Below are 18,757 nucleotides of genomic sequence, written 5' to 3' on the forward strand. Positions count from 1 at the left end.
ATCTCACACTCTCACACGACTTTGGGGAAGAGGGGTAACTGTGAAGGGCAGTGTAGGCTCTTATAGCTTTGTGTAAGTCCAGCTATTATTTTGGAAGAGGTCTGAAGGGGTGGAATGAATGGGGTACCGAGAGAGCCCAGGAAGTTGCAAGGAATTTGGGGAGGGCATGGAAAGCAGTTCTGTATTGGCTGCAGGGGGACTGAGCACACATAAATTCAGCCTGCAGCATGATTAGGGACTTCAACATCTCCTTTTGCTCTTCCATCACTTTTATCATCTGCTCATGGCCTATTAAAATTCGCTCCTGGCTCTTCTCTGTTCTGCTTGTCTATTTTATAATTTTTTTTTAAAGTCTCTCTCCATGCCCTGCGTTCTTGTTTTTCGCCTTCTGAGGATTAGAGCACCTCTTGAAACACGTCCTCCTTGGTCGCTTCCTTATCTGGCAGAGGCGCTCCACTGGTGCGTAGGGGAGGCCCTAAAGGCCACATCTGCAGAAGCACAATAAACTGAATCATAATGGTTAGTGTATGGACCATTGAATTGTTATAATAAAATGCACCCCCTTTTTCTTTTTTAACATCAGTTTCTCTCTGTCCTTTGGCAAGCACACAGCTTGGTGAACACCCTAAACATGGTGAGTTTGGGCATGGGAGGGAAGCAGGCACTGAAGAGGGGGCAAAGGATTTTGAGGGTTTTTTTTAAGATCACAACAGGCAACTAGGGTCAATATTGTAAATTTTGCCATGATTTGCCACAGGCAGGGGTCATTGAAACTAATATGTCACTCCTGAGGGTAAGTAAGGATGCATCTCCTGCGTGTGTGTGTGTGTGGCTTCGGACCAGGTTCCTGTGCTGCTCACCTGAGTACTGCTTTGGTACCTGTACAAATGACTGCTGATTGGCATGGGAAAGTTTCCTACAACAGAGGAAGGAACAAAGCAGCTCTGCTAAGGACTTTTTGGCAGAGGATTGGTGGGTACCTCCAGGAAAGTGTTTCCTAGAGATCTCTCTCTCTGGAGGATTCCTGTGAAATGTGTGCATTAACACACTGTTTAGTTGCACAGGGGAATGTGAAGCACATGCAAACACAGCTAGTCTTGTACATTTCTATCCCTTCACCCACTTTTAGAATATACAAAGCAAAGGACAGCTCTATGTCATGTAACCAAGTGGAATCAATTAAAAAAGATCACTTACCAGGGCTCTTCTCTCATGCATCATGGACACCAGAGAGAGACTGCTGGGATTGGCTAAACCCCTCCAGAGTTGATAAGGGGTCCTGACTTGCCACGCCACCGGATGAGCCTGTCATGCTCCACATCATCCTTCAACTCGACCTCTATGTCCTTGGGATTGAGTCTGCTGTTCGCTGTCTCCAGCCCTGCCGAAGTATTCGTGGTCCTCTTAACGGTGGACGTGGGGTCGCTGCTGAGAATGGCATTCAACTCCTTAAAGAAGCGGCAAGTCTTTGGCACAGCACCAGAACGATGGTTTGACTCCCTTGCCTTCTGGTATGCTTGCCTCAGCTCCTTTATCTTCGGACGGCACTGATGTATGTCCCGTTCGTAGCCTGTATCCAACATGCCTCGAGAAATCTGCCTGTACGTGTTGAAGTTCCTACAGGTGGAGTGAAGCTGGGACCAGATAGCTTCCTCTCCCCACTGTGACAGCAGATCCAACAACACAAGTGTGCTCCAAGTGTGAGAGTATTTATTTGCTACGTGGAGCTGCCATGGTCATCTGGGAAGATGCGATGTGAGCTGTCCATGTCAAATAAACAGAAGTGGAATTTCAAAAATTCCTGGGCCTTTAAAGGGGGAGAGGCAGAAGCCTGTGTACCTTGGTGCAGGGCAGTGGAGTTTGAACTGTTGACTAGAGAGTCCAGGATGAGCATTGTGGGACACCTCCTGGAGACCATTTACAGTGACATTAACCAAGCATGGTGTCTACACTGACACTTTGTCAATATAACTTTGCTGCAAAAAGTTCTATGCCTCTCGTTGAGGTGCTTTTATTTTCTCAGCAAAGCAGGAGAGGTTTGTCGGCAGAAGGAGCATTGTAGTGTGTACACCTCCACTGTTTTGTCAACAAAAGCTGACTTTTTTTTTTTTGTCATGAAAACCTCTGTAGTGTAGACAAGGCCTATGGGTATAACTACACCTTTAATCTTGAGATATAAATTCCACCTTGAGGAGACATTTCTATGTTAGTTCTGATCAAGCTGTCACGCTAAAAATACCAGTGTAGCCATCGTGGCAGGCAGGACTAGCCGCTGCTCCTATATTTTTAGTGAGCTAGCTTCATTGGCTAACAGATGCATCAAGTTGCAGTTTATACCTCAGACTTGAACTGTAGACGTACCCTTACTCTGAGGGGAGGAGGAATGTTTGCAGTCACAGGTACTAGGATTTGTCTTAGCAAATGAAGCCTTGCAGCTGTAAAACTGAAGCTCTTAAGTTTTTATATGTACAAACTGGATTTGCGTGTAATGGGGGGGGCGGGGAATGAAAGGTACCTGGTCTAGTGTTTGGAGAGTGGCTGAGGAGCTGATGAAGCAGTAGCTATGTCATCTAAAATTGAGCACTCATGGTTTTTAAAAACTGCAACTGATGTTCCAGCTTGTGGCGAACACTCAAAGCTTTTTCATACAAAGTAGGAATGTGGTGTCCAAAAGAAAGTTTTGAGCCCTAGCCAAAGTTTAAAAGAGAATACTACTTTGAAGCTAAATTGCAATCCTTAATGAGGCCAAACCTCCTTCTAAAGTTGTTAGTGGAAAGTATTCTGAGACACACACACACACACATCTCAAACTACGCTTTTTAGTCAAGCACAAACACTAAAGAGAAAATAAGATTTCTTCCATAACTCTGTTTAATCTCTTCCAACCCTCATTTCTACAGTACTCCTGCCTGATTAGGTACGGAGACTAGACAGTGTGCAGCAATTGAAAGGAGTCCTGTGGATCTATGCCTCACTTGCAGTTAAAATTGTAAATGGAGGAAATGTATTGAAATTATTTTACTTCTGATATACACCAGTGAAACTGAGCAGAACTGGATTGGAGAGCATAGTATTAGAGTGCATGTAGTGAAAATGAGGGGTCTGCTCAATGTGGACATTACTTGTTTGTTTCATTGCACAACATCCAACCTGTGCACCAAATGAAATGGGGGTCCTATGGAAAGAATAGTATATATTGGAGACTTCATCAAGTTCACGCCTGTGGGAGAAAAAGCTAGAATTACCTGTACAAACCTTTAATCCTGGGTGCTTAAAGGGACAAATTACTCAATTTTAGAATTAAAATTTATGGAAGATACATGTGAGTCTTTTTTACCAATTTCTGTAGTTCACAACTTGTTTTCTTTCTTTCCATTTTCTCTTTGAACGCTGCTGTCAAATGCACAAAATAGACTGGAAAAAAAAAATCTCATCCTCCTACTTGCATCCAGAATTACTACACATTTTCACATTGGAGTGACTTCTTAAATTGATGTCCTTTTCACTTAAATGACTTTTTGAACTAACACTTGGTGATCAGTGGCAATTGGCCTTATGTTAATATAGCATGGAGGGTGAATTTTAGGCCTAAATGCTCACCTAGTTTACCAGAAAAATGCCAGCTTCAGGCTTACTTTATAATAGCTATTATAGCGGAGCTGCCTCTGCTGTAGTTTTTTTTTTTAAGTGTTACTTTCTGTTTCGAGGTGGACTACTGTAAGCGCTCTAAAATCTTCATGCGGACTCCAATTTTACTTTAGTAGTATTGTCAAGGAAATTCGCATTAATTAGACTAGACTCTAGTACGCAGTGTTGTTGTAACCATATTGGTTGCAGGATATTAGAGAGACAAGGTGGGTGAGATAATATCAGATAACAGAGGTTATTGGACTAATCTCTGCTGGTGGGAGAGACAAGTTTTCCAGCTTAGACAGAGCTCTTCTACAGGTCCCTGTGTAAGCTTGAAATCTTGTCTCTCACCAACAAGTTGGTCCAATAAAAGATATTACCTCACCCACCTTGTCTCTCTAAAGACTCTAGTAAGCAATCAGGGTAACATAATCATCCCGAACAACAGAAATAAGTAATAAAAAAAAAAAAAAAAAAGCAAGTTGTAGGGTCACTTGGCCAAGGTGTTCCTGATTAGTGGGTTTTTGGAAGTGGAGTGGAAAGGAGGGGGTATTGGAGGCAGATTATACCTATTTTCCTCCCTTCAAAAAAGTCTTCAACTCCATGCTATTCCTTACACTGTCCTGCATCCTCTATCCTGCTCTTCAACCTGTGGGTGTCATGCCAATGACTGCTTGGGGAAGAGGCAGAACCAGCGTATGCTGGACATGCAGAACAATGGATAAGGAGATGATGCAGGGACAGTAAAGGGACTAACATTCAGCCAGTGCATTTTGTACCCATGCTAATCAGTTTCAAGGAGCTAGTGGGAGTGGAGGGGGAGAGCAGGGCAATTGTGTGTTGTAGGGATGGGGTGTACTGAAAAATCCCTTTATTAAAAAAAACAAACCAGGGAATTAAGTGCCCCCAAACTTAAGTACAGTTAAGATTGGCCAGTGGTGCCTCCTGCTCTTGTAGAATGAGGAGAGCAGCTAGACTTAAACCTCTGAAAACCAAGAAAGGAAGAGTTACAGTACACAACCTTTGCTCTGCAGTAGCCCCGGGAATGGGAGTGCAAAAGTTAACAAGCTACTAAGGTGAAGATGGTTGGGGCTCAGTGGAGGGGTCGGGGGGGAGAAGGGGGGGGTCTGGATGCTGAGAGCGGGGTTGGGTGCAGCTTGTTGGTGGTCAGGGGTATGAGGGTCTGGATGTGAGGCTCAGGGTGGTGCAGAGGGTAAGGCATCAAGGTAGCAGGTTTGAGTGCAGCGTGTTTCAGTATGGGGTGGTCTGGCTGCCGGGGTGGGGGTCTGGGTGGAGGTCCGGAGCAGTGTTCCCTCTAATTTTTCCCACCCATGTGCAGAATGAATTTTGTCTATCAATATGGAGGTGATGAGACACATCACCTTTATATTGGTGCACATAACAAAATTCATGTGGTGGAGGTGAGGCTGAGGAATGCTTGTTGGAGGGGTCTTGAAACTGGGGCAGGGTTGGGGTACAGGGGGTTAGGTCTCTGGCTGGGGGTGTGGGCTCTAGGATGAGGCTGGGGATGAGGGGTTTGGGATGCAGGAGGGTGCTCTGGGGCCATGGTGAGGAGAGAGGACTCCTCACAGCAGCATCTGGGCTGGGGGGGAGAGGTGTTCCCTGCCCCCATTGTGGGGGGGGCAAGGGCTGCAGTATAGGTGCGCCTCCCCCCCAGCAGGAGGGTGGCCCAGGTTGTGCCTGGGTCTGTGCTGCTTCCCCCCCCCCCCCCAAGTTGAAGAGCGATGTGGGCAGGAAGCCAGGGGAGGATGCTGAGCTTCTTGCAGCTGGTGGTTTCTGCCGGTGGATCTGATATAGCCACAGCAACTCCTTGCAGGGAAAGAGGAAGTTCCGTCCTCTCCTGCCTCAGCCCAGCCGTGACTAGCTGCTGATCCCAGCTCAGGATAGGAGCCACTGGCTGGGGTGTCTCCAGCCCCATCATGATTTACCTCTCCACTGGCTGCCTGAAATGATGTACCTGCGCTGCTAGGAAATGGTGCATGATTGCTCTTGCAACTTTCCTTTGCTTCCCTGTCAGTCATTTTTCTGAGGGGAAGCAAAGAAATCTGCTGGGGACATCAATTCTGGGTACATGCAGTGGTGCAGAATTCCCTCAGGAGTAATGTTAAAAATAGTTTTAAAGAGTGAATAAAAATCACTTTCTTCATACCTGACTCTCCAGATGCCCATGAACTCTTCCAGGACAGATAAAAATTAAACTTTCAATTTTTTAAAAATACTGCTGTTGGTGAGAAATTTTTCTTTCAGGCTCACTCTAAATTAGAGCTGAACAAATAAGACTTTTCAGTTCGGCAGGTGAATCAAAATTTAAAAAAAAAACAAAAATAAACCAGTTTGATTCAAACCAAAACAGTGGTGGTTTTTTTTGTTTTTGTTTTAAATCTCCTCAAACAAAACACAAATTCATTTTGAAGTTACAAAAACAATCTCGTTTCAACTTGCCATTTTCTGGTGGTGTTTTCACCTTTTGTTTTTAAAAATTGACCAAATTTGAAAACGAAATGCTGATTTGAAAGAGAGTCAAAATGTTTCTATATGAAGTATTTTTGGCTGAAACTATTTGAGTTCTGACTGAATTTGCCAAATAGTTTAGGAGTCCTGAAAAAAGCTTTTTTGGCAGAATTTCTACCCAGCTGTACTAAATACATCATAAAATGGTTGCAAATCCAGATGGGTATGTGTGTGTGGTTTTTTTTTTCTTTGTTTTGTTTGTGGAGGGTGGGTCACCTTTAATTATGTCCCAACTTGGGAAAAGAGAGCCATTAGGTTAGGTATGTGTGGCCAGGGGGTAGACGGTTCACAACCTCTGGGACCTACTGATCTGAGCTGCTGCAGGTGTTCAGTAATTAATGTTAATGAGAACCTGCAAGTCATACTTTTATCATTAAACCAAAACTTCTGAACTGAAGTTAATATTAGTTACTAATTGCTATAGTCTCAAGCAACATAGTGATGTATGTGCATGAACTGTTTCCTTATGTATTTAAAGGTATAATGTACTGACTTCATCTAATGCTGTAATTGTTAATATGATGTTTGAATACTTGTATTTTTCTTGCAGTGAAGGTGAACGACCAAGTCAGAATGAAAAAAGAAAAGAGAAAAGTGTCAAAAGAGGGGGAAATCGTTTTGAACCATATGCCAACCCTGCTAAAAGATATCGAGCTTTTATTACAAATATTCCATTTGATGTGAAGTGGCAATCTCTCAAAGACCTGGTCAAAGAGAAAGGTAATGAATGCTTTGGGTGGCAGAGTGGTGTCTGTCATCTTAATCGTGGCTGACTTTGTTCCGAAAATTTTAATTTATTAGTTGATGATGATCTGGATAGTATTGGTGACATGAGTTTTGTAATGGGTCTAGATTAAAGCCTTTTTGGTGTTGCATGATATCTATTCTTAGGCAGCTTTCCACACAGGATAGTTCCTGTGTAGGCATGTTGGCGTGTGGTTAATAGTGCTTCATCAAAGCGTGAAAGGTGCCATTGTCTCATGGAAAACGTCAGACTTCCTACATCAGGACTTGTTTTTGAGATACTATAACATGCTCTGAAGCATGTAATGTTTTTGGGTAATGTAGGTTGTCCATCTACTGCTGATTTAGTATATGTAGTTGTGTCCTAGAATTGAAATTTAATAGTCTGACTTGTGTTTTAGATAATATCTGTATTGTTGTACAATATTCAGGAGAACTTAAATGTATTTAAGGGTGACCTGCAAAGGAAGAAAAATTTGTTTGTGCCTCAGCATTTGCTGCATTACATTTAAAGGAGGCCGTGAAAAAATGTTCATGTCACACTTCCCCTTTTTCACCCCCTCCCAAAACCTTTTTTCATACTGAATGGACTGATTTGTGTATTTCAGAATTCTCTCATTGATAGTCAGCATTCTTACCTCCTCAAAGGTGAAAAAAATCAGAATTACTTTGAACTTTGGCCAATATTCTAAAATGCTTCCACTCAAGTTTTACTTGTTTGCTTTTATTGATATTGGACTTACTCGTTTCCAGTCTTCCTAGAAAAGCAGAGAAGTCAAGATCTGAATTTCTAATGTAGTACAGTAGGGGCTCCCTACTTATGATTTAGAGGTCTCCAATTTTTTAAAGATGCGTAAAAGCATACAGATCATTCTCTCTTGTAGGTCACTTCTTAAATACATAGCAAGAGAATGATCCATAAATTGATATGTCTTGCAAATTAGTAACCAATGTGGCATAAACTAGGTAAGGAATGTTAGGTAATGTGCTCACAGGCTGTGGCCTAAATGAAAGAGAACACAAATTTCCAAAGGGTTCTTAAATGTTTTTTTTCTTTGGAGGAAAACTGGAATTGAATGCATATAACTAAATCTTAAGGATTGTAGGCCATGGGGAACATTCATAATTAAATGTCTTGACATGAAACCATAAAATAGTGGTACCTGACTCTAACAACTGAACTACTATCTGTAATCTTAGTTATATCTCTCCTTTCAGTTGCCTTTGCCTGCCTGTAGCATTGTTACATTAATTATGAATGATCCTATGTTTTAGAACTCTATTATAATTTTTCTTGGATGTGCAAGAAACACTGGGTAACAGGAGTATCTCTATGTGTAGATGTCTTTAAGTACTACGTTGAATTCCGTTCCAAGTGTCTTGTGGTTTTTCTCCAGTTCACGTGGATGGAAAAGTCCGATGTGAGATTGTTTCCTGCCTTGCTGTTCAGCTACTCATTCCTGCAAATGCTCCTAGGGGATCAGTGAAACCTCTTCATTCTGTCTGCAGGGCTTGTCATGTTAAATATCCAGATGCATTGTTCTTGGTTTTTGGGACTGCTCAAACATATTTAACAGTTTAGATTTGCTGTGTAGTTGGGATCCATTCTAACTAGTCATTGATTTTACCCAAATTGGTGTTCTTGTGCTGTGCTTGAACTTGCTGAATTAGTATTTCTTGATGCAAGGCGTAGTAGTTCCAAGAACCAGGAATGTGGCTTTGAAAATTCTGTTAGAACTCTTGGGCTGTATGTGTAAGAATTACAGGCCCAAATGTAATGTTTTGGAAGCATGTGAAACAGCTTTGAACATAAAGGATAAAATGTAGGTGATGTTTTCACTGTCCATCACTCAGCAATCATGTAGAAGATTTTAAAGCTATTCACAACAATGGCATAGCAGGTTGCTGAACGTAGAAGCAATTCACCTCAATCAGCTGTTTTGTGCCAGTAAGTATGGTTTAGGAGACACGAGCTTTGAGGTCTGCTCATCTCTCCAAATTTGGTTTTCAGATGTGTACATCTGAAATCTTTAAAAGGTGGCATATTGCTCTGAAGAGTGATGCCTTGGTTCAGTCATTTCAGTGTATTGTTTGTTGGTGAAACTTAGAATTACAGGTGTGCAGTATCACCATTTTTAATAAAGCTCACAGATGTTCTTGTTTGAAACTCCCTTGTATTGGTTAACAAACTCTGTTGAACTAAATCGATGTCAGTGTCATTGTACATTGGTAAAAAGGTTCTGCAGATGAGTGAGGCTACATATCGCTTTTACTGAAATGCCAGTTTAGTATGTATGTGAAGTCTAAAAGTGAAAAAGGTTGAATGCCAAATAGCTCTCTATCCTGTCCACCAAACAAATGAAAAAGTGGGAGAGAAAAGCTAATGTAGTTTCCCTTTTCATCTGATATTTCAGAGCAGTTAGTGGCTCAGAACTGTTAGCAGTTCAGGTTACTAACTTTCTCATCTGGGGTGTGATGACATGCAACATATTTAACTCACTTTCACATGAAGTATTTGATCTGATTCTACTAAAATACTAAATGTTCTAATAGTTTCCCTGGGAGGAAGTAGTTGGCTAGTACCCTCAATTGCGAGATGGAGCCACAATATGTTAATAAGAACTTAAGAGAAAATAACTAGCTGTTGAAGAAGCAAACTGGCAAGAGCTGTAATTGGAAGTACCCTCAAGTCCTATTTAAGACTGCAGTAGATAATGGTTATGAATCATTGACTACATCTCCAGTAACCCTCACTGCATCTTTTTTCCTAATTGCAAGAAATAACACGCTGAATTTGTATTCGGGGTAGGAAGAGAAGCAATATGTAAAACTGTTTCTTGATACGATGTATTCAATAGATCTATGTAGATGAGCAAACATGCATAAATTTCCAAGAGTGAACATACACAAACTTCATTGTTTAAACAGTCTCCCCACTCACCCCATCAACTCTTCAGATACTCTTGTTGACTTTTCTTTTGCTGACTCAGTATGTACTGATGTCGCTCATGCCCCAGGTTTGTGGGTGGTGTGTGTGGTGTTTTTTGTGTGTGGTTTTTTAACATCTCGAATTGTGTACACTGGTCTCAATTTTGTGTGCTCTGAGTTTCACTTCCTGTTAAACATTTGTATTACAGTAGCACACACAAGCCCTAATCACTATTGGAGGTTCTGCCATAGAGTGCCTACCACACACACACCAGTCTGGTTGGTAGGCCCATGTCTTGTTCTCTCCTTTATTTAAAACAACTTATTAATTTTTAAACTCTAGCCTGTTTTTAACTCCTATCTATCCTTTTGTTGAAATAAATCCATATTCTAAAATGTATTTTCATCAGTTAACCTTGGAAACCAGCATCTTGGCTGTAACATCATACTCTATACCCCTTTAACATACTGTGGTCATTGCACGCTAGGGGACTTGTAGTGTGCAGGGGCAGGGTCCACATAGATAATAAATTTGTGGAACCTGGAGCTCTGTAGATGTATAGTCCGGATTGCCATGCAGTAAAGGTTCATGTAGCACACCTGTAGCCATAGTAACTCTCATTACACTATTAAATACAGTTTTGGGATAGCTAGCTCCAGGAATTTAAAGCAGTTCAAAAGACATAAAATGCCCTCATAACTTGAGAAATAAGTTTGCATAAGTGTTGCATCACAAACCCTAAAAATCAAGGTTTCAGAGTAGCAGCCGTGTTAGTCTGGATTCGCAAAAAGAAAAGGACGACTTGTGGCACCTTAGACGAATAAATTTATTAGAGCATAAGCTTTCGTGAGCGACAGCTCACTTCATCGGATGCATTTGGTGGAAAACAAATTTCCACCAAATGCATCCGATGAAGTGAGCTGTCGCTCACGAAAGCTTATGCTCTAATAAATTTGTTAGTCTCTAAGGTGCCACAAGTACTCCTTTTCTTTTCCTCCTAAAAATCAAGGAAATCACAAGTTAAGGACACAGTTTAATTCAGCACAGTACCAGTTTTAGTGTACTTCCATCATGAAGGTGTTAGGGGTGCTGCTTTCAGTGTCTTTTTTTTTTATTATTTCTAATTTTTATTACTGAATGTATTTGGCAATGCTGATTCTCAGTCAATGAATCTTTTTATGGTAACACATTTCACCTTTCCTTTATCTGATGCTCAAAGCTTTTCGTATGAAACTGGGGGAGAATGAAAAGCTTTGAGCACCATCTAGCAACTGCTTGAGCAATACTTGCACTTCTCTGTTGGAACTCTATAAACAATCTCAGATATGGCCAAACTGATTTGCTTCTGAATGGTATCAAAAGCTATGGTATTGATTACTTGGAAGCTTATTAAATGGGGATCTGATTTAACTGTTGGTCATATCATGGTTATAGTTGACAAATTTTCTGGTAAGGATATGCTCCATGATCTAGGCTTCCATATAAAGTTTTCTAAACCTTTTTAACCTTCATGGCTGAAAAATGAACCAAGTATAACCAAGGTTCTCGTTTTCAGGTTTGCTAAACAACCGTTAGGGCTTGGGTGGATTAGATATCAACCTTTTATAAAAGCAGTGCCTCTGGAATATATAATTCTAACTTCTCTTGTCGGCCTGCTTCAGACCATGACATTTGGTAATCAGTTCCTGAAATAACACCTTATTTCAGCTCTTACTATATTGCATATGTCTGGAATAGTCTAAAAATTAATGGTTGAGATCTAGCAAAACTTGTTAGGAAGACCCTGCAAAAGGCAAATGTGTCTTAAAACAACACTTCTTAAAGGCTTTCTGTACAAAAGTGACCATTTTTAAACTTCAGAAATCAAAGAAAAAAATTCATTACCAAGCCTGGAGACAGCATTCAATCAGTAAGTAAGTAAAGTATAATATGATTTTTAGCCCTGCTTTAACTCCATATGTAGTTTGCATTATGATTTCCAATTAATCACTGTTTTGTAGTGTGCATGTATATCTTGGAAGTCTTAATTAATATCCATTTATGGCATCTGTTTAAAAAGAGCTTCAATGAAATCTTAAATCAAACCATAGTGAGATGAGGGTTGTTTTTATAATGGGACTCGTTATGAGTCAAATGTAATAAGAAAACTTAGTTTTCTTATTAAAGTTTGGATTTATATAGAATAGTGGACAGATTTTTAAAAAAAGGAAAAGGAAGATGAAATCTCCTTTTTTTTTTTTTTTTTTTTTTTTTTGAGAACTGCACCCATTTTGCTCAGAGCAGGCTTTGTGCTTTAATGGTTATTTCTGAGCCATCATCTTGTAGGAAGGGCCAAATTTTGTGGAAACTTAAATTGCCATGATCGTCTTCTATGGCAAAATTCAAATGAATGAACACACTTGTTTAATAAAATCTTCAATTGACTTTAAAATAAAAATGACTATGCATCCTCTTCCTTCTCCCCCAGACTACTTCTTTCCAAACAAAACACAAATGTACAGTAGGTAATAATCCTTTATTGGCAGGGAGATGGAACAGACCTATTAGTTCTCCTGTTATTTCATGTTTAATAAGGTTTTCTCCCTTCCTTTCCAAACTCTTATGTTGAAAACTTATAACAAACAAACTTGGATATTGTGCCCTAACTTAAATCTTTAATATTTTTAAACTTCATATCACATGTCCTTTCAGATGAATCCAAGATGATTGTCAGTTCATGCCTCTGAGCTAGTCTCTCTGTAGACTAAACTTGTAATTTCCTACATGGAAGAACTTTGCAACTTGGAAACTAACTTCAAATAAATTAAATTCTGCCAAAAATGACTATAGCAAATACCCACATACTCACTAAACTTGTTACAATGCAGAATTCCTGGGGCATGTATTTTCAGTTGCTGTAATAACAATTCTTTCTTCCAACTTTGATATTTTGCATTTTCATAACACTTTAGTTCCTTTCATTGAGCTTCCCAGCTTTTCTTCAAAATACGGTATTCAAAAGAGATTCTCTTACTCCAAGTAAAGTCTTTCAAGTACCAAACAGAGGGGTAGTAGAAATATATGTAGATTGTTAGATCACTGAGCTCATACTTTTTGAAAGTGTAGGTTGTTATCCCCTGGTACTAGTCCTTAAGCTTTAGTAACCCTTGCATATCCTTATCTGGTACCTGTATGATATTTCTTAACTCGGTAGTCGTGCATGCAGTGGTTCTTTCCTATGTGAACAACTTTGTGTGTTTTTTTTTAAGAGGTTCTAACAAAGATTAAAATAAACCAAAAAAAACCAAACAACCTTCTGCCAGGTCCCATAGTATATTAGTCTACCATTCAGGCAGAAAAACACTGATCAGATAGCATTGCCTCTGTACAGTAGCTGAAAGGGCAGGTTCCACATCAAGGTTCATGTACCATTCTGTGTTGGTGGCCTAGTGCAGTCTGACTTTCTGGCTACTGGCACAGGAGAGAATTGTGACCCTTCCTTCCCTTATAATAGTGTTTTTTTTTTTTTTTTTTTTTTTTTGCCTTTCCTTTTTCTCTTCACCCACTCCCAACAAGGGAAAAGGAAATACAGTTCTTGGAGCAGGAAATGGTGTGCCGATATGTGGTAAAAATACTTCTGTGACTGACCTCTCACTCTCCTAGTGTACTTTGCAAGTGGTACTTGCCTGCTACTCACTAGCCAGTAATTCTTTTATCCCTGATGCCTGTCTGCTCGTCTAATAAACAGACTTCATGTTAACAAAAATATTGCTTAGTTTTGCATCTAGAATGGGTCTAAGGGGGCCTTTTCTTTACCTTTCAGGTTCTAGGAACCGGATTTTTTTTATGCCATCTCATATAAACCATAGTTTCTCCTGTAAGAACGTCACCTGGACCATATCCCATTACTTACTAAGTGCAGAATGCACCTCTCACATTTCTTCTGTAATCTGGACTTGCTAACTTGGATGTTGGGCTAGCATGTCACTTGTCACATGGTGTCCCTATTCTAAAATTTGGCTGCTCTTAGAAGGAGGCTCAAATAGGATTTTTTTTAAGTGTAATTTTTGATACAGATGACTTTTTAAATGTGAATATATAAAACTTGAACACTGAGAGCTCGGAGCAAAATTGGTACAAACTTTAAGGTTCTCTGTAAGATATGATATAGCCACAAGAGAAGGCTTCAGTAAATTTTGTGGTTCAAAGGTCAGAACTTCCTTTAAAGGCCATTAGGCTGATTACAGGGACAAATGTTAAATCAGCTTCTGACTTTGTTGAGCCTATGATCGAGGGAAAAAAGCTTGTTTGGAGGAGTTTGTGTAGATTATGTATCAGTTGCAGCTGATTTGATAAGTCGTTTAGAGTGCAAAGCAATATCTTGCCAATGGACCAATAGTGCTGCTGAGAGCATTAGGTCACTACCAATTTCTAACCTTGTGACTTTAACTTTTGGCCTTTGTGAAATGGATTGTCTGTGGTGCAGGTTATCTGAGAATTAGTTTTTTTTTTTTTTTTTAAACTACATAAATTGTCAAATTAAATTTTGCATTCTTGTAAAAACACAGTGTGGTTGGACTCTGGCTGCTGCTGTTTAAACAAATGGCTTTCGGAATTTCCTGGTCATGCTGAATATTTATGCCCAAAGTAGTTGGAAGCTATTTTTTAGCTGTATTGGCAGGAGCACTCAAGGACTGTGCTTAGTGTGTACACAAAGCAAGTGGAGGTTGCCCTCCCAGTACAGAGGTGTAGACCATAGAGACTTCAGCTCTAGGTTTACGGTGCTCTTGATCTAAGTGACCTGGCTATTTGGATCCAAATGTTGCAACTGTAGTCTCCAGAGATGGTCCAAATATTGAAGATGAGAATGGTAATGTAGCTTAGAACCTTGGCTATAAACAGACACTTGTTTATAAGTTTCTACTAGGTTCATAGTAATTAATGTAATTCTGGAGTGTATTGACATGAGGTAATCTGCTCTATTTGGCATCGGAGAGGCCACAGTACTCCATCTGAGTCTCCTTCCGGGCACCACACTTTAAAGAAGATGTGGACAAAATATAGAGTCCAGAGAAGAACAACAAAAATGATAAAAGGTTTAGAAAACCTGACCTCTGAGGAAAGTTTAAACAAACAAACTAGAGATGAGTATCAGAAGGGTAGCCATGTTAGTCTGTATCCACAAAAACAACAAGGAGTCCAGTGACACCTTAAAGACTAACAGATTTATTTGAGAATAAGCTTTCATGTGTTTAAAAAAAAAAAATCTGCATATGAAGTGGATTTTTTTACCCACAAAAGCTTATGCCCACATAAATCGGTTAGTCTTTAGTCTTCTTTTCTCAGGACTAAACATCTTCAGTTTAAAGGGGAGACCTGATAAGTCTTCAAATATCTTCAGGGCTGTTATAAAGAGGATGGTTTCAGAGTAGCAGCTGTGTTAGTCTGTATCCACAAAAAGAAAAGGAAGACTTGTGACACCTTAGACTAACAAATTTATTTGAGCATAAGCTTTCGTGAACTACAGCTCACTTCATTGGATGCTTATGCTCAAATTTGTTAGTCTCTAAGGTGCCACAAGTCCTCCTTTTTTTTTTTTTTTTTTTTTTTTTTTTTTTTTTTTTTTTTTTTTTATAAAGAGGATGGTGATCAATTGTTCTTGTCCATTCAAGTTACAACACAATCTGCAGCAAGGAACTTTAGCTTAAATTTTGGGAAATCCTTTCTAATGATAAGAACATCTGAGAAATGGAATAGGCTTCCAAGTAGGTTGTGGAATCCCTCTCATTGGAGGCTTTTAAGAACAGGGTTAGACAAACACCTGTGAGAGATGGTCTAGGTTACTTGGTTCTGCCTCAGCATGGAGAGGCTGGACTAAATTACCTCTTGAGGTCCCTTCCAGCCCTACACTTCTAACATTATCATAGAATCAATAATGGATCAGTATTCATTTAAAATATTTTTTTAGTTCCCTTTCAATTTTGACTTCTGATCCTGTTAGTTTTTGATCAATCCAGATGAAGGAGAGGGTGAAGTAACACCTCTCAAGATTTAGAGATCCTACTAAGGTCTCCTTTGCAGTTGTTTCTGGAAAGGAATCTCAAAACCCTACATTTAGATATTTGAGTAGATACTTCAACATATACCTTTATAAGTGAGCTGTAGCTCATGAAAGCTTATGCTCAAATAAATTTGTTAGTCTCTAAGGTGCCACAAGTACTCCTTTTCTTTTTGCGAATACAAGCTAACACGACTGCTACTCTGAAACCTGTCTTTATAAAAGTGGCACTCATTCAAGTGGGAGAAGAAATTGAACTTTTTCTCTATTGCATCCACTGTCGAGGGAAAACCATTAGAACTTCAACACAGACTAGAATTTCTTGTTCAATCTTCCTCTATTAAATAGCAATTCTTAGAACAGTCTACAGGCCTCCACGTAAACAAATACAGTTGAAACTCTACATGGAAGTCCCTCATTTTAAAGTTAATCTGTAAGTAGTCTTGCTAGGAATTTAAAGACTGTTTGGACATTCATTTTTATATAAATAAGCCAGAAAAGCAAGCCTAAATGGGTTTCTTCAGCTATACTTCTGTATGCCATTTGTTTCAAACTCAGCAGCCAATTTGGTAGTGGTATTTTGGAGGTATACAGTCTGGTTTATAGTGATCATGAATTGGCAATCCTAATCTTTTGCGGAGAAATGCAGATTTAGTTTTCCTACAAATTGTACTCTTTGCTACAGATTCTAAACATTCAGTTAATTACTTGTTTTGGGAATGAAAATTGTAACGACTTTCCTAATGAAGACTATCTTGAAGTTTGTCAAATTTAAACACCTAACCGATCTCAAAAACGAAGTTCGCCGTCTCCTTCAGTTTAATTGGAAGGTTAATAATCTAGCCCAAGTAAACACCTAGTTGAGTCACTGACACTTAAATAGTTGTACATGTTTGGTTTTGGAGACCCTTCTAGCTGCCCCTTGTAGAAATCAGAGTGAAACATGAACTTGTAGCTGGTTAATGTCTGGAATATCTAGATAGAGGCTACATACTATGTCAGTCTCCAGTAGAAATCTGATCCTTTCTGTGGAAAAAGGAAAACTATCATTGCAGACAATTTCCCATGGATTTGGATTGCCACAAGTGATTTGAGTATTAAAGGCTGAGGAAACTGATATTGTGGAAATAGCTTGTTTTTGAGTGGAGGAAAACCAAGAACCCGTTTAATTACTTTTTAAAGACTTTACTGCACACCTGTAATGTCCAGCTTGGTGGTTTAGAGAATATGGAGTGTTTCTGGGCTTTCTTATAAGGCAGAGGCTCCATACAAGGTTGTTGACTGTTCTAAATTCCCATTGTTTTCTTGGCTTTTCTCCCTTGGTATATGTGTCGTCTGGAATCTGATTTGTAGTTGGTGAGGTAACATACGTGGAGCTCTTAATGGACGCTGAAGGAAAGTCAAGGGTAAGTGATTGAGAGAATTTCTTCTGTGGATTTTACTACATGACAAATGTAATTGTATGGTGGCGTGGAACCGCATGAAATCAAGAAGGTAGTGTGTATGGATAGTGGCTATATATCTAGGCAATGCCCAAAGCCCCTTGTGGGATGGGGAGGAGGTGGGAAGGGATGTGCAGAGAGTATCAGCATTGTGCTCAGTCGGTGTTGGCTATGAGTGAATTATGCATGGACCCTAGCAGTATCTACAGTGGTATGTTAACGTAAAACGTGTCTTTGAAAATGTCATTTGTAGTTGTTGAATTCATAAGTTTAGTGTGCAAAAGCAGGTTCTGTAAACATGACACGTCCCATGCCAGTTAATATAAGGCAAATGTCTAAACTTAAGACATGCGTAGCTTTAGTAGGTGTCAAGCTACTTTCCGTTAAGTGAAGGAATGTTTTAGAAAAATCATAATAGGAACTCACTTAAGTGTACTGAAAGGCTATGGACTTAGGATGAAGGAACATGGTGAGGGTTTTGACAGGAAATGTTAAGTGTGTGGTGTTTTCTTGGAGAACCTGGACTTAGTTTTGCTTATTACAACTTCAAAAACTACAGTACAATTCTGATAATGTGTAGGAGTTAGTGTATTATGGAATCCAGGTAACGAAGGTTATATTGGGTAAGCTTGTATTTTTTGTTCTTACTATTTTTTTAAATTATAAACCAAGTAGCTTTTAATTAATTTAAAATCTTTTTAAAGTTAACTTTTGGCATTTTGTGCTTTACTTACTTTCTTCTCTCTCTTTCCCTCCTCCCCTCCTTGTTCCTCGTCCATGAAATCACCTCATCAAGGGATGCGCGTAAGTTTTTCAGTTGTTATGGGGGTGGGAAATGTCAAACTACAAGCAACCGTCTTAATAATCTATCTTGTCTCCTCCAGTGTTGTTGAATTTAAGATGGAAGAAAGCATGAAGAAGGCTGCCGAGGTTCTGAACAAACATAGTCTCAGTGGAAGACCTCTGAAAGTGAAAGAAGTAAGACTTAAATCTGCTCTGTCTTGGTTTTTAAAGTGCTTGTTCTTAATCTAATAAACTTTATGCTTGGCTAATTTGGATATGAAATCACCAAAAGTATATTACATAAAATAAACTAAAACCTCTATATGAAATCAGTTTACCAGCTAAGATCTGGGCTGTCAAAACTTCTAGTTGTAGGTATATGCTTTACTTAACCTAAGGCATTGTTCTGAAGTTCAGGTAAAAAGGAACATGTGTGCGCTGGCCAAATTTAAAATCTGGGTGTTGAATGTGACAAATCAGAACTGATTGACAAAAAGATACCAAGCAAAAGTGGCCATTATTGCTAGTACACTTCCGTGTTTTGACTCGCAAGACATACGTGTACTTTTCTTGACTAAACCCCTCTGAATCTTTCCATAACTCTGTTCCAGAGAATGTTATGGAAATGTTTGTTTGTAAAACATGTGGATCAGAACACCA

General features: G+C 39.5%; 1 protein-coding gene across 3 annotated transcripts in view; it reads left to right on the forward strand.

Annotated features, from left to right (window-relative positions):
* Nucleotides 1-18,757, forward strand: part of HNRNPM (heterogeneous nuclear ribonucleoprotein M) — a 59,678-nt gene that overhangs the window by 12,307 nt on the left and 28,614 nt on the right. For 2 of the 3 annotated variants that reach the window (XM_038384495.1, XM_043502871.1), the window contains exons 2-5: nt 6,713-6,882; nt 17,226-17,278; nt 18,111-18,118; nt 18,199-18,292. In XM_038384495.1, coding sequence (XP_038240423.1) covers nt 6,713-6,882; nt 17,226-17,278; nt 18,111-18,118; nt 18,199-18,292 — 325 coding nt within the window. Of the gene's footprint in view, nt 1-6,712; nt 6,883-17,225; nt 17,279-18,110; nt 18,119-18,198; nt 18,293-18,757 lie in introns of those variants that run through there. The other variant, XM_038384497.2, reaches the window with a different exon arrangement.

Source organism: Dermochelys coriacea, chromosome 25 (genome assembly GCF_009764565.3).
Source record: "Dermochelys coriacea isolate rDerCor1 chromosome 25, rDerCor1.pri.v4, whole genome shotgun sequence".
Lineage (NCBI taxonomy): Eukaryota > Metazoa > Chordata > Testudines > Dermochelyidae > Dermochelys > Dermochelys coriacea.